Source organism: Ursus arctos, unplaced genomic scaffold, assembly GCF_023065955.2.
Source record: "Ursus arctos isolate Adak ecotype North America unplaced genomic scaffold, UrsArc2.0 scaffold_19, whole genome shotgun sequence".
Classification (NCBI taxonomy): domain Eukaryota; kingdom Metazoa; phylum Chordata; class Mammalia; order Carnivora; family Ursidae; genus Ursus; species Ursus arctos.
In genome coordinates, this window is record NW_026622863.1 from 46,232,674 (window position 1) to 46,245,069 (window position 12,396).

The 12,396-nt window shown below is 59.4% G+C and overlaps 1 protein-coding gene across 1 annotated transcript in view; it reads left to right on the forward strand.

Annotated features, from left to right (window-relative positions):
• The window catches only part of ERFL (ETS repressor factor like), a 28,308-nt gene that overhangs the window by 6,514 nt on the left and 9,398 nt on the right, over positions 1-12,396 (forward strand). The window contains exons 3-6 of the mRNA XM_048223998.1: positions 3,520-3,651; positions 5,061-5,289; positions 5,560-5,622; positions 6,015-6,074. Of these exons, the coding sequence (XP_048079955.1) occupies positions 3,520-3,651; positions 5,061-5,289; positions 5,560-5,622; positions 6,015-6,074 (484 nt within the window). The remainder of the gene's footprint in view (positions 1-3,519; positions 3,652-5,060; positions 5,290-5,559; positions 5,623-6,014; positions 6,075-12,396) is intronic.

Genomic DNA, 12,396 nt, shown 5'->3' on the forward strand with positions numbered 1-12,396 from the left:
ACCACCTTCCAGGGGGTGGGGGTGGGAGAGGAGTGGGGGAGGGGCAGGGATGCTGTCTGCTCCCCACCTCCCAGCAGATTTGCCTCCCCTTGGCTCTGGATTCTCTCCCACTCCCCAGCACCTGCAGTAAGGCCTGGCCCAGTTTCAGCCCCCCTCCCCTGCCATCCTCCCTGCACCCCTCTCTACAGCCTTTCCCCTCGTCCCCTCCCTGGGTCTCCCCAGGTCCCTGAGTGACAGGCTCTGCCCTCACTGGGGAACCAGAGAGAAGGAATCAGGCACCAGCCCTGCCCTCAGGGAGCCTCCAACCGGGGACTGCTGGTGGGGTTGTCCGACTGTGCAGAGGAAGTGCGGAGAGCTGGGTGGGATGGTGTCGGTCCAAGCTGGAGACCAGAGTCTAGTACGGGGGAGGGGGCATACGCAGCAGGTGGTCTAGCCAGCCTGGGGGTTAGGAAAACAGATCCCACACCCCCACCCCACCCCGGGGACCAGGCTGCGGAGGCTTGGGTCCCACTTCCATTCACTAGCTGTGTAAGGGTGGGCAAGTGACTTCTGTGCCTCGGTTTTCTCATCAGTAAAATGGAGACAACGCGAAACAGCGCCTACCTCGTAGGGCTGTTGTTGACAGACTTAAATGAGTCCATCTCTGTGGAGGGTTTGGGCCGGTGCCCGGCCCCAAGCAAACACCAGTAAAGGCTTCATTGTCATGGCTGTTAGAACAGCGCGCAAACCCTGTTCTGTGCACCCAACTCCTGAGCTCCTGGGGCTCCGGGAGAGCCGTGCGGGTTAGGGGGGTGGCTTCTTGAGGGGGATGGTCAGCTTATACCCATCCTGGCTTCACCCTCTGTCATCCTAGTGCTATTTGCTGCACCTGGACGCCTCTTGAAGGGTGTTAGAAGCAATCTAAAGGGAGGCTTTCGTCCCAACAGAGGGGTCCTCTCACTCCTTGGGGGGGGGCGGTTAAAAAGAGTCTAATGGCTGTTACGGACCCTAGAGGGGTTCTCTGCTTCCTGGGTAATAAATTCAGTCCACTGGGTGTTACAGGCTGGTTGAGGGTGCCCTCTCTCTCTCTCTCTCTTTTCCAGGGGGCATTAAACACCCTGAGGGTGTTCTGTCTCAGTGGGGTGTTAACTACAGTCGTCTGCTAGTGCAGCCTCCCTGGGGATGTTAACTACAGCTTAATGGTCCCCCTCCTGTGAGAAGCTTCCTTCAGCCAGGTAGGTGTTGGCAATACTGCTAACGAGCGCAGAAGCAGCCTTGGTGGCCGCCCCCCTCCCTGGGAATGCTCGACTGTAAACTCTCACTTCTATCGAGTTCCTACGTGCTTACAGGACGCGCCACACTCTGACATCCTCCTCACCAAGCCTCCCAACCGCCTGGGGCTCAGAGAGGGAGCATGGATGGTCCAAAGATGCACAGCCCAAAAAGTCTTAGAGAAATCAGGAAGGTGGGGGGGGCAGGGAGGGGGAGTCTGAGCAGTCAGGGGGTGTTCACGTGACTATGGGCATGGCGGTTCAGCCGATAGACCCTGACCACCGAGGGCATCAGAGTTCCCCTCTGGGGTCCTCCGTAACTCTGATGGGGCAATGGAAGCCCCTCACACATGTTACCTATAGTCTGACATCCTGGGATGCCCTCCTCGCTCCTAGAGGAGGGGCTTAGAGAGGAAGAGTGTGAAAGCCCTCGGGGCTGATGCTCTTTGCTGACGTCCCAAGGATGTCTTTTCCAGAAGGGTGTTCTGCAGTGTGATAAATGGTGGCTTCCCAGAGGACAGACTCTTACTGGAGGGTGTAGCGTACAGTCCGTTGGGTCCTTTCTGCCCAGGCGTGCCTTCTCTCCTCCCTGGTGTTCTGTCCTGCACTTACTGGTCATTAAGTACATTCCAGCTGGTGTTCGTGATGTCCTGCCGGTGTTCTAGCTTTCTTGGAACACCTGGAGGCCGTTGTCTCGCTCCTGAATGGTATCTCGTGCAGATGAGGAGGCCTAGCTCCCAGCGGGTGCCGGGCGGGTGTTCTCCACAGTCTGGTGGGTGTCACAGACACCCAGGAGGTACAGTCTAGCTGGTGAGCTATCTTCGAGGGTGCTGTATACAGCTGGGGGCGGTTCTAGACCCCCAGAGGATGGTGGCTCTCCTGAGGGGTCTCAAGTATGGCCTCATGAAGGGGTAGAGACACCCAGGGCAGGGGCTTCCTGCTGGCTCCCCGGAAGGGTGTTCCGAGTAAAAACAAGTGAGGGGATTCTCATTTTCTCGCAGAATTTAGTATTTTTAATGTGACTATTTCAAAGTAGTGATGCTCATGGCAAGTGCTTTGTTGGTGCTTGACCCAGTGCGGAGCGCTCTCCACGGGCCCTGGAGGAGGCGGCCGTCCATATTGCCCCATTTTGCAGCCGAGCAAGCTGAGGCTCCTGCTTACTAACTCACGTGCACTTAGTAACTGGCCCAAGTGCATGCTGAGCAGGGGCGGGAGCAGCTGAGCCTGTGTGAAGTTTTCGGGGATCCCCTCCATCCTTCGGTCTCCCCCCACCTTGCTGAGGTCAGTGGGGGCTGGTGCGATCTTGCAGAGCTGCCCTGGACGTGGCATATTCATTTGGGGACCGTCGTTTTGCCCCAGACGCTTTCCCTCTTGAGGTAGGTGACTCCAAGGGCTGCTGTGCCCCTGAGACAGGGCCTGACCTGACAATGGGAGAGAAAAGTGGGGAGCAGAAGTGAGGAGGGGGGAGAGAGAGGAGAGGTGGTGGGAAGGCACAAGGGAGGGAGGAGGAGAGTGGATGGTGAGGGCGAAGGTCAGTCTAAGCCAGGGAGTCAGGAGGGAGCTGAACTCTGGGGCTGCGGGCTGCTGCTCTCAGAGCCCTGTGGCCGGGTGACTAGTCTCTGGTTATCTCAGTGGAAACAGATCCAGGCCCTTCCCTGTGGCTGCAGGTGTGGGTGAGCTCCTGCCACTGCGTGGGCCCATGAAGGGGAGTGTTGGTGTGTCTGTCCACACCCCCGGAGCTTGTGTGTCGCTGAAGGCTTGTGTGTTGGGAGGTGGAGTGTAGCTGTATGTCACCGTGGTTCTCTGTGTGTGTGTGCGTGTGCGTCTGTGTGTGCAGGTCGTGTGTCCGCTGGTCGTGTGCATGCTGCTCTGCGTGTCCCAGTGCCCGCTAGGCTATGTATCCTGCGTGTGTGTTGGCACGGTCTGTGTCACTGTATGCGTGCGTCCCGACGTCCGTGGGCCTGGGTGTCCGGGTCCGGTTTCGCGTGTCCAGCAGGGGTCCCGGCCACGTAATTGCTACCTTCACTTCCCGCCTGCCGATGGGTTTGTCCGCGTGTCCTCCTCGGGAGGGGAGGGGAGGGGAGAGGGGGGAGTCTCTCCACCTCTCCACCCACCCCGCCCCCAACCCACTCCCTCAGTCCCGGGATCGAACCTTATTTAGAGTCGCGATTCGACATCTGTTTTCAAATTTGATCAGCTCTGAACTTTATTTTCCGAGTTTGAGGAAAATTATATTCCATCGATCGCGCTCCCGCCCCCTCCCCCGCAGCGCCCGCCGCCGCCGCCGCCTCCATATATCTGCGCGCCGAGCCGGCCGGGCGGCCGCGAGGGCGGAGGCGCGCGGCGCGCCGCGGAGGAGCAGAGGGAGGAGGAGGAGGAGGAAGCGCAGGAGGCTCCGCAGGCCGGCCGCCCGCGCCCCCGCCGCCCCGCGCCCCCGCCCCGCGCCCGGCCCCCCGCGGCCCGCCTCTCTCCCTGCGCGCCTCTCTCCGCGTCTCCCGGTCCCGGCGCGGCCCCTCTCTCCGGGTCCCCGGCCGTCCCTCCGTCTCCGGGTCTCTCCTCCACTCTCGCTCCCGCTCCGTCCCCCGGGGCCCCGGGCCTCGTCCCCCCTCGCCCCGGTGCCCGCTCCCCAGGACGCCGCGGGGGCCATGGCCGCGGGATCCCAACTTTAAACACTTCTCGCCGGACCGGAGCGGAGGCGCAAACCCCGGAAAGTGAGTGAGCGCCGCGGGCCGGCGCAGGGGCGGGGATGGGGGGCGGGGCGCGGGAGGTGCTCCCGAGGGACCTGCGGAGCCCGGCCGCCGAGCCCCAGGCGGGGAAGGCGGGCGGGGTCTCGGGCCCCGGCGGAGGCGGCGGGTGGGGCCGCGCTTGGCTCTGGGGAGCTGGGAGGGGGAAAGGGCCGGAGGTGCGCTCGGGGCAGGGGGCCGGGACGCGGGGGTGGCGGAGTGTGTGAGAGCGCTCGAGGGGTGGGGGCCGGGAGAGACCAGGGGCTGGCGGGCACACCTGAGGGTGGGACTCTAATCCCAGGGCGGTAGGGGAGTGGGGGGTGGTGAGGGGCCAGGACTGAGGGCTTGAAATTTGGGACCTGGGGGTTCAGAGCCAAGAGACTGCATATTTGGGGTTGAGAGCTGACTGGGGTTGGGGGTCAGACGAGGGGTGTGGACATTTGGGGCTGTGGTCGGTATGGAGGTTTGGATGGTGGGGGGAGGTGGGAGGTCTGGATTTGGTGCTGGAGTTCAAGGCTGAGGGTCTGTACATTTGGCTCTAGATATTTGGGGTCTGGATATTTGGTGTAAGGGGGTTGACAGGGCCTGTGGGAAGGACATTGGGCCAATAAATGGGTCTCCACACTTTGGGGCTGGGAGGGCAGGTCTAGTTCTGACCTTCGAGAGGCTGTGTCCTTCTGGGGACAGGTGGCTGAGTATGCTGCCTACCCTCTCTGTCATTCCACAACCGTCCCAGGGCCGTGCTGGGCCACCTCTGCTGCCTCTTCCCTAGGTGGGTCTCTCCTTGTGTCTCTGTCTCTTTGGGCATCTCTGTGTCCACCTCTAACTTGAAGACTCTCTCTGTGTCTCTCTCTGACTCTCTGTCTCTTGCAGCATCTCTCTCTTCCTCTTTGGGTCCAACTCTTGGACTATCTTAGAATCTCTGTGCCTCTTTCTCTCAGTGTCTTTCTCAGCATCTCTTTCTGTTTCCCTGTCTCTGCCTTTCTCTGTCTCTTACTATCTCTCTGTCTCTGTCTCTCCCAGCATCTCTGTCTCTGTCTCCCCCTCGCTGGTTTCCGCTCAGATTAAGCCGGGGACCTAATTCCAGGCCCAGGATCGAATTTTCTGGCAACAAAGGGAAATAGCGAATCGATCGGTCGCTCCGGAGATTAAGAGACAAGCGGCGCGCGGATCTATCACGGCTAAACGGCCCCCCCGCCCGCTCCCCCTGCCCGGCCGGCCCGCCGAGGCCCAGACGCGCTCCGCATCGCCAAGCAGCCTCAGGAGCCCGGCAGCCCGGCAGGCCCTGCTGGCCTCGCTGAGCCCAGAGCTACCGGGTGGGGAGCTAACTGCATGCCCTGCCCGGCTAAGCCCGGGGAGGGATCCCAGCGCCAGAACTGGCCCCTGGGGCGGGGAGGGGAGGGAAGTGAGCGAAACGGAGGCAGCAAATCACCCTGAAGAGCCATGCCGCACACACCTGTGGCCTCAGGTAACACCTTTCACTCACACCTGCCTGTCAACACACCTGTCACATTAAGGTTTCCCCTTCAGTTCCCCACATCTGGACGTCCAGGTAACGTTAGTCTCCTTGTACCTGTCCCCTGCAGGTCACCTGTCCTCTTCGTCTGTCCCTATAGGTACCACCTTTTTCCTCTCACCTGCTTTTCCAGGTAACACTTGTCCCTTGAAACCTGCCCCAGAGATGCCCACGATCTCTCAGGTAACACATGTCCTTTCTTACCTGTACCTCCAGGTAACACCTGTTCTCCAAAATCTGCCCTTCCCACTTGAATCCCTGCATCTGTCTCATTTCCTGGCATATGGTCCGTCTCCTACCTGCCCCTGCATCACCCCACCTGTCCCCTAAAGCTCTAAACACACCCATGTCTCACACATTCATATTTCTTCACCTCTGCCTCCCGCAAGCAGTACCTGTGTGCCATATCTTCGCACACACACACCTTCCTTCGCACAGAAGCCCTGACACGAGCCTTCTCTGCATTTGTCCTCCGGTAACGCCTGGCTCCTCCCGTCTCTGCTGTCCCATGCTTCTCCCTCCCAGTGCTAGCCTCGGCCACCCTCATCCCTGTCCTTCCAGAGGAGCTCCCCGTGCACGCGGCAGGTACCTCTCTCCCTCCCACACCCATCTCCTATCCTCTTACACAAAGATCCCTACTCCCACCTGTCGTTCCCACACCTGTCTTTCCCACTTGTCATTTCAGGTAACTCATCCCAGACAACACATGCACCTACCCCACCTGTCCCCTGACCTCAGCATGGCTTGATTGCTCACACAGGCTGTGGTCCCTGGTATCACGTGTATCCTCCTTCTTCATGTTCCTCTCCTGCGAACCCTTGTCCTCTGACAGTCACCTGTCTCACCTCCACACCTGCTGCTCACCTCCTTCTAGTGAGAAGTCTCTCTGTCTCTGCTTCTCTTTCTCTCACTATCTCACAACACACAACCACACAACGCTGCTTCCCGCATACACAAGTTGGGGCAGAGAATCTGTCCTTGGTTGCAGGTACCTGCCTGACCTGTATACCTGCTTCCCCACACCTGTCCCTCAGGTCCTATCTGCTTCTCTTCTTTACCCACACCACTAATTTCACTAATGTTTCTCACTTCCTCCTTCCTTGCTGTCCAGGGTCACACCAATATCTCTGCACCTGACCCTTGACCTGTCTGCTGCAGGCATCCCCTGCTCCCTACCTCACCCGCTCCTTTCTTTAGCAAACAGGTGCTGAGACATCCCCACCTGTCCCCTCCTTAATCTCCCTCGGCTTTACATCTCTTCCAGTGGGTCTCTGCCATACCCCTGGCGTCCCAGCCTGTCCCCAAGGGGAATGCCTACTCCTGCCCCCACTCCTGCCCCACAGATTTGCACCAACATCGAGTCCCCTTCTCTTCTCACCCCCCATGACATCTCTGTAACTCTTGTCCTTTCATAGCTTTTTCTTTAAAAAAAAATTTTTTTTTTAAAGGAAGCTTCACGCCCAATGTGAGGCTTTAACTCAGGACCCCAAGGTCAAGAGTCCCAGGCTTTACTGACTAAGCCAGCCAGGTGCCCCCCTTCATAGCTTTTTCCAGACATTGTGCACCCACCCCATAACTCTCAGCCACTTGTCTCAGCCGGGCTCATCTGCACTAGCTGCTTATGCAAACTGTCACCCCCACACCTTTAGAGCCCACCCCTCAGACCCCTCACACCTGTCTCTAGCTTGCTCCCCTCTGGAAATACCTGTCCCTTTTCATAGAACACGTCACCAGCCATCTATCAGGGAATACCTTTCTTGATGGGCATAAGTGCCACCTGTAGCGTTTGTTAAACACACAGAACACCTGTCCCAGCCATCCCCACACCTGCCTGCTGCATCGTACCAACTCCCTCATGCCAGAGGTTCTCCGACTTCAGCGGACATCAGAAACCCCTGGAGGGCCTCACCCCAGAGGTTCTGGTGTGGTGGGTCTGGGATGGAGCGTAAGACTCTGCATTCCTCACAAGCTCCGGGGGCTGCTGCTGGTCCACAGACCAGCCCGAGTAGCACCTACCTGCTCCTCTAATGTGCCCAGCTACTGCTTTTGTCCCCTAGATTTTATTTGTAATTAATCTCTATACGCAGCATGGGGCTCGAACTCACAACCCTGAGCTCGAGAGTTGCACGCTCTCCTGACTGAGGCAGCCAGGCGCCCCATCCAGTTCCTGCTTATTAAAGCTGTCTCTGTGACAGGCAGCGTCCCGTCCTTTCTAACCACGGTCTCCTTTCATCCTCACCAGGCCCATAGGGGGCACGTCCTTACCCTTTTTTTTTTTTTTTTTTATTCGACAGAGATAGAGACAGCCAGCGAGAGAGGGAACACAAGCAGGGGGAGTGGGAGAGGAAGAAGCGGGCTCATAGCAGAGGAGCCTGACGTGGGGCTCGATCCCATAATGCCAGGATCACGCCCTGAGCTGAAGGCAGACGCTTAACCTAACCGCTGTGCCACCCAGGCGCCCCTGCACGTCCTTACTCTTATCCCCACTATATGGAGAAGGAAACTGAGCCTGGGGAAATGGAGTAATTTCTTGGAGGTCTCCGAAACTGGGTGATCGTGGAGGCCATCTGACTTCAGTCATCCAGGTGTCCTTAGCTCCCACACCTGCGTATCAGGTGACCTCCTTCCTCCACGGACACATCTGTCCACCTTGTCACTTTGGCAGCGCGCGTCTCTGCATCACCGGCCAGCTCTTCTGCACCCCAGCCTCCCGCTCTCCCCTCACTCCTGCCTCCCTGCTCGCACACCTGGCCTCTCTCTGACACGGACTCCCTGGGCTGGGCTCGCCCCATCCTCACTCTCCCCATCCTCCCAGCAGCCTGGAGCCAGCCCAGCTCCTGCCACCACACACCTGTCCCCTGAGAGACACCTTGCTCTCCAGAACTACCCATCCCTTCACGTGCTTCTCTGTCCACCTGCCTTTGTTCACCTCTTCTATTCCCGCTCTGCCACCAGCTGCCCACCTTCCCTGTGCCTGTCTCCCAGGCTGAGTCTCTGTGTATCTCTCTGTCTCTCTCTCCCTGTCTCTTTGTTCTCTGTGTTTCTCCACCTCTGTCTTCTTGGTGTCTCTATATCTTACCTCTTTCTAGTGTCTGACTCTTCTTCTGTGTCCTGCACTCTCTGTCTCTTTCTCAGGCTCTCTCTATCTCCTCTTTCCTTCTTTCCTGGTCCCTTGTTCTTTCCTCTGATGGTGCAAGTTTTGGGGGACTTGAAGTCCTGGTGACCCACATTTGAGTCCAGGCCTCACCATCCACCCCTGTGGGACTTTGGCCAAGTTACTTTCCTATCTGAGCCTCAGTTTTCACATCTGTGAAATGGGCGTACGGGCAGTTGCTACCTCCCAGGTCGTGGTGAGGATGGGGTGGTGAGGGGAAGCAAGAGGACCTGGGACAGATAAGGGCTGGTCTTCCCGCCATGGCTCCCTTTCTGTTCCCATCTCTTCCTCAGGGCTGCTGCCCCACCTGGCTGTCAGTGGGAGCGTGTGCGGTGGGGGAATGGAGAGAGAGCTGGGCAGAGGCGTCCGGGCCAGGGCTTGGGCACAGGCCCGGTGCGGGGCTGGGGACAGGGATCGATCCGCCTCGGCGGCAGTGCGCGGGCCAGGATTGCATCTTGTCACAATAATTTATTGCTCTCATCCCGTCTGATCGATGGAGCTGAATTAGCACCGTGCGATGCCCCTGGAGCCCCGAGCCTCCCCCAGTCCTGCCGTACCCCAGCCCTTCTCTGGCCCTCATGGGATCCCCTGCAGCCCAGGCACCCAGCTCCCGCTGGCCCAGGCCCCACACATGCCCCCGCCTTCTGTCTCCTGTCCCCCTACCCCTCTCTTCCCTTTCTGTGTCTCACGTTTGCCTTTCTGGGTCTTTGACCCCATTTATCTGCTTATTTTCTCTGACCCTCAGTCAATCCCTTTTCCCCTATTTTTGTCCCCATTTTCCCATCTGTTTCCCTGTCCCCCTATATTCCTGTCTCTCAGTCCATCTATCTGTCCCTCTGTCCTCTCTGCTCCATTCCTGTCCTGTCCCTCAGTCCTCCTGTCCCCCATCTCTGGGCCCCTCACCCCAGGTCTTGCTATCCCTTGGCCTCTGGCTTTCTGTCCCTTGACTCACTATCTGTCTGTCTCTCTGTCTCCCTGGCTTTGCTTCTTTTAATCTGAATTTCATTTAAACAGTATTTCCTGAGCACATACTTGGTGCCAAGCCCACACAAACAGGACACACAGTGCCCCTGCCTCTTGGCCTTGACAGCCCAGAGGGCTTCTCTGGGACTCTGGGTCCTGGGATTAGCTGGCCACACTTGCCTTCAGCTTTCTGTCCCTCTACGCCACCACCAATCACAGTCATTGCCCCTGCACGTCTGTCACGGTCTCTGATACAAGCCTTTGGGCCAAAAGGTCCAGCCCTGCAGTTGGGTGGGGCCTGGGGTGTAGGGATGAGCCAGGGGAGGGAGCGGGGACTGAGGAGACTTGGCAATAGGTTGGGGTTCAGGATGAGGCGGGAGGTGGGAACGGACCAGGGGGAGGTGAAGACGAGAGGCAGGGTGGGTTTTGGAGCTTCGGTGGCAGCCAGGAGCCGGGTCAAACTCCTGGGACCTGGACCCCCCAAGGACTGCAGCCAGCGTGGTGCTGGCCCTGAACCCATACTTGCGCTTCCCCCTCACTCCTGCCTCTGCCCAGCAGCCCCTACCTTCCTTGTCCACTCCTTTGCCTCTGCCCTAATCCCTCAATTTTCCGCATCTCTGCCCCTCCTCTCCTTCCTCCCTGCCTGGGGTCCCTCCTTAGAGCGGCTCTCTTTCCAACCTCCGCTCCCTAATTCACTTTGTCCAGGCTGCTCTGACTCACTCCCCCTTTCCCCCTTTTCCGGGTTTCCCTGTCTCTCTCTCAGGGTCTTGTTCTTTCCCAAAGACTCTCTGATCTCCCATCTTTTCTCCCGTCTCTCCCTGGTCTCTGTCCCCATCTATCTCTGGGTAGGTGTTGCTTCCTGCTTCTCTCTGCCCCCCCCCCAACATCTCTCCTTCTCCCTGTTCTCCCCCCACCCCCTGCACTTCCTCCATCTCTTGGAGTCTCTGAGGGGAAGGGCAGGGGGGTGCAGGCAGGGGGTAGGGAAGCAGCCTGTGCTCTGGGTCCGTATCTGCGGTGGCGCCTCTCCCCTCCCCTCCCCCAGTGCTGTTTGGTAGGCGGGGTGCGTGGCACTGCGGCTCCCACCTCCCTGGGGATGCTCCCCCCTCACCCCCCAACAGACACGGTTCCGCGTGCTGGCCACAGCCCCAGGGACGTTCGTGCATAGACTGGGACTTAGAGAGAGAGGGAGGGAGGGAGGGAGGGAGGGAGAGGGACCGACCCAGAGACACATGACAGACAGAGACACCAGCTTGAGGGAGAGACAGGGAGAGGGTAGGTGTGAGCTCTCCGTCCCGGCCCTGGCTCCATGCCTCCCAACTACCCCAAACCGCATGTCACAGACACACCTTCTCCAGGCTGGGAAGCTGGTGCCTTGTCTGTCTGCCAGTCTGTCCTTCTGTCTCTCTCGCACAGCGCAGCCTCAGCAGAGGTTCCCGGGTGTGTGCCCGTGCGTGTGCATGCGTGTGTGTCTGCAGCTGTCTATGTGTGTGACACCGCGTGGGGGGGCTCGACTGTCTTCATGTGACTGGGATTTGCGTTGCAGTCCTCATAGGTGTGACCCGTGGAGGTGTGTGCGTTCCCGAGCACAGGTGACGGAGTGTGGGAGCGGGAGAGGCCACCCGAGCCGCGTCTGTGAGCATGTGCGTGACCGCTGTGTGATGTTCAGCTGTGAGCGTCTGGGGCGACAGCCCAAAACTCTGGAGTTGTGCCGTGTCTGGACTTCCCAAGTCGGGTGGTGTGTCTGAGGGACCAGGCCAGCGTGAGAAAGCGTAGGCCAAGGGAGGCGTGGTGGAAGGACGGAGTGGGAGCTAGACCCCAGGCACCGGGCCGGTGAGTGTGGGTGTGGGAAGCCCAGGGAAGGAGCAGCTGTGGGACGTGCTCGCAAAGATCCCCCCAAACCTGTGCACGGTGACTGGCTGTGGGAGCCTGTGTGGCCGTGCGCTCTGTGTTCCGGGTGCTGTTGTGTCTGAGTCCGGACCGACCGGAGCGGATGCTGTGCGTGCCCCAGAGGGTGGTGAAGGCTTCGTGTGCTTGTGTTTGTGTGTGGCCGTTGGATGCACACGCGGGCCCTGCTGCGTGAGGCTGTGTGTCTGTGATGACGCGTGAGCACGGCACGTGGGAGGTGCTGCTGCGTGTGTTGTGTGGGTTCTGTGGGCCTGTGTGTTGCGGGTGCCCGTGTGGGGATGAGCTAGTTCTCAAATGCACCGGCCTGTTGTGGGGATGACAATGTGTGGCTTGGAGAGAATTAGTGAGTGGGGTGTGTGTGTGTGTGTGTGTGTGTGTACACGTACGTACATACGTACACACACACTCATACACCCCAGGCACAGAGACACCCCCACCCGGGGTCACGTGGGAGCATTTGGTTGATACAGGCAGGGGTGGGAGTGGGGGTGACCTTGGGGGTTCGGGGGGGCAAGTCCAGGCAGGAAAGCCCCTGTCACCTTCCTGGCCCAGTCCTCCCCAGGACAGCCCCAGGGGCCTCCTTGGTGCCTAAAGGGGGGCCGCCCTTGAGCCCGTGTACACATGGATGTGGCCATAATCTGTATGGACAGGTGTGTGTGTGTGTGTGTGTGCGCGCGCACTATGGTGTGTCAGCAGGCCGCAGGGCTCTGTCTGCCCAGATGGGACAGGGGTGTGAAGTGTGCCTACTAGGGGTGTCTAGACAGTGTGTGCGGGAGTCTGTTGTGTGTCTGCTATGTGCACAGCTGTGTCCTACGTGGGTGTGTGGCATAGGGAGGGGTGTGTCCCCAGGATGGGGGCAGACGGAGTGTCAGACAGTGTGTGTGT